The sequence below is a fragment of the Malaya genurostris genome, chromosome 2 (assembly GCF_030247185.1).
Source record: "Malaya genurostris strain Urasoe2022 chromosome 2, Malgen_1.1, whole genome shotgun sequence".
Taxonomy (NCBI): Eukaryota; Metazoa; Arthropoda; class Insecta; order Diptera; family Culicidae; genus Malaya; species Malaya genurostris.
Window position 1 is genome coordinate 71,521,038 of NC_080571.1, and position 2,964 is coordinate 71,524,001.

Consider the following 2,964-nt stretch of genomic DNA (forward strand, 5'->3'; position numbering starts at 1 on the left):
AGTTCGAATCAATGTTTGGATTGCGGTAGACGCGGACATTTCTATTACCTGAGCGTTGATGCCGTCGATGACCAGATGACCAGTTTCTCGCAGTGGGCAGCTGTCGAAAGTTTGTTCCAGCTGCGCGTAGAATGCTTCCTTCTCTGTCTAATGTAGGCAGTGTACGTTGATAATGCTGTAGTTGCAGAAACGGCCTTTAATCTTTAACACACATTCCTAATCGCTGATTGGTTCCCATCCAACTACGCGCTGTCGCATCTTGGTTGACACTATTAGCCAGTTAATAGTACATTAGATGTAACACCACTCTGATAAAAAGTAGCCGATCGATGCCCACTTTTCCACACCTTCTGTCCCGTCCGACAAAGTTCCTGTAGTGCTAAAATATCGAATTGGCGAGTTTCGCGCGTTGCCGATTGTTCCGATTCGTATATATTGTTAGATCATTCATAAGTAAAATTTTCCTGTCTCGGCCTGTCCCAACCCCTTGTCAGAATGTTTACAAAGTCAATCCATGGATCGAAATAATTGCAGGTTTATAAGATATTCTAGCTGCCCGATTTAACCCTGTGCCGGTCTAGCCCCGGTCTCCCCTAATAATTTCTTGAGTTGGGGGAAAAGGGTTATTTCTTTTTGTCCGTTCATTTACCAAAGAAAATAGTGTTAATATTTACTATTCTACATAACAAACACTACATCGAATATAAACTCATTCACAGCACTTAAATTGTACTACCTCTAGTTAATCATTGCTCCCCATCACTTTCCGAGACATCCTCCACCTCAAACACGTCTGTGCTGTCCATATCACTAACTAAATCACTACACCCATTAGCCTTCCTGATTAAATCCCCCCACAAAAAGTGACAATCGCAGATAGGGCAGCTGCCCTCGACGGGTACATACTGACCAGGCTCCAAACAGCGGCCTGCCAAGCATTCAATGTGACTAGTAAACTTACAACAAGGACGTATACAGCGTATTGAGAAATCGTTCCCATCAAGACCAGAACGAATCAATTTGCAACATATCATACAATTAGAGATCGATTGGGTTTTCTCTGTATCGGCTGTTGGTTGATCATCGTTTTTCTCATCATCCGAAATGACTGTTATGTCACCACCAACCGAATCCAACTGCGTTGCTCTTGATACACAAATATTGCTAATTTGTTCCCTCTTTTCCTCTGCATTCATTACGATCAAATCATACTCATCCACATCAACATCATAATCAACGGTAACTTTCTTATTATTACCAACAGTCTGCGCGCCGTCAACTTTTTTATCCTTCCTAGGTTGTCTACCATTGCTGGTAACTTTACTATGTTTAGGCACTTTTTTGACACGTCCAAAGCAAATTGGCATATGCATGGGTGGTGACTTCCCAACCTGCAGTTATCCAATCGTAGATAGGAACATAAATAATCGCGTTTAGTATTTTTGGTTCGATAAACAAACTTTAACTTTGAAATACCTCAAATTCTCTATGGAACTCTTCTGCTAACCAACGCACTGTAAGCGGAAGACGATTCCACGGCCCGATTCGTAACATCTCTGTTAGAATGCGAAAATTGTACTCAAAGTCGCTTTCTTTGCGTTGTTTCTTTTGCAGCTCAGGAATCTGTTTTAACCGCCTGGAAACTTTGGGTTGCTGCCAAGCCCATTCGAACTGTTAAACAATATATTTTGAATGAGTTCGAACGTCATGTGTAGAATCACTCTAACAGCACTTACCCTCAAAGCAGATATGTTATTCGGAAAACCGTGAACTATCATTACCATGACCCTGAAAAAAATGATTTTGTTGATTGAATAATTCATTTAAACTTTGTGCCGAATTATCTACAATTGGAAGTCTTACCAAGGACCGCGGTTGGATGTTCTTTTGGCTCCTCCACCATCCTGACCCTTGTTGTGCTGCTTAATTCTTCGGTTGGGATCAACGGTATAGCCGATATAGGTGCGTCCAACAAACTTCGGATTAGAACTTTTACTAACCAGTAAATACACACCATAGAAATCTTCTATCTCTTGCACTGCATTCATGATATCAAACAACTAGGCATCTCAACAATCACGAGGTCAAGTAAACTGGTATTTTAAAATTAATCACTGCTCGACTTGTGTTGTTGAACACTTATGTGAACTCACCGACTAAAGCTCTCACCGACCAAAGCTCTTCCACCAACCAAAAAGCTTTTCCGAAAAATCGAACTGCCACCTTAATAGCGACCTACTAAAAAGCTCAGAACAAACGATCTACCAAAGGCACTCTAGTGGCAGGTATCGGAAGCAGGAAAGCAAGCCAGTAAAACGTGAATTCAACGACTAAAGCTCACCGACCAAAATGTTCTTTTGTAGCATTGTCGAAAATCAGGATAACTATTTTTAAAACATTGTATATAAAAAGTGAATGAAACAAAAATTGTTACAGAGCTTCACATTTTTCAATTTAAAAATAATTTTAAACATTTTTTCAAAAATTATCGCTTTCGATACCGTGGAACAAGTACCGATAGGAAAAGTCATTTTGAGAAAAATTGCCCATTATCGCTTTCGATACCGTGGAACAAGTACCGATAGGAAAAGTCATTTTGAGAAAAATGGCCAACACGAAAACCAACGACACTAATTAATTTCAATAGCCTAAAGTGTCTCCTACAAAACCTATACTAGCCTATATTGCTTAAAATGCTTTAAGTAATTTTTAACATTTTTTCAAAAATTTTCGATTTCGGTACCGTCGAACAAGTACCGATAGGTAAAGTCATTTTGAGGAAAATTGCCCACACGAAAACCAACGACACTAATTAATTTCAATAGCCCAAAGTGTCTCCTACAAAACCTATACTAGCCTATATTGCTTAAAATGCTTTAAGTAATTTTTAACATTTTTTCAAAAATTTTCGATTTCGGTACCGTCGAACAAGTACCGATAGGAAAAGTCATTTTGAGGAAAATT

At 39.3% G+C, this 2,964-nt stretch overlaps 1 protein-coding gene across 1 annotated transcript; it reads right to left on the reverse strand.

Moving 5' to 3' along the window:
• Positions 1–560: 560 nt before the first annotated feature.
• LOC131430048 (structure-specific endonuclease subunit SLX1 homolog) lies at positions 561–2,156 on the reverse strand. Its single transcript, XM_058594666.1, has 4 exons — positions 1,864–2,156; positions 1,737–1,788; positions 1,477–1,671; positions 561–1,391 (listed from the first exon to the last, which is right to left on the reverse strand). Exons 1-4 carry the CDS (start codon positions 2,046–2,048, stop codon positions 747–749), a joined length of 1,077 nt encoding a protein of 358 aa, XP_058450649.1. The 5' UTR covers positions 2,049–2,156; the 3' UTR covers positions 561–746.
• Positions 2,157–2,964: the final 808 nt, after the last annotated feature.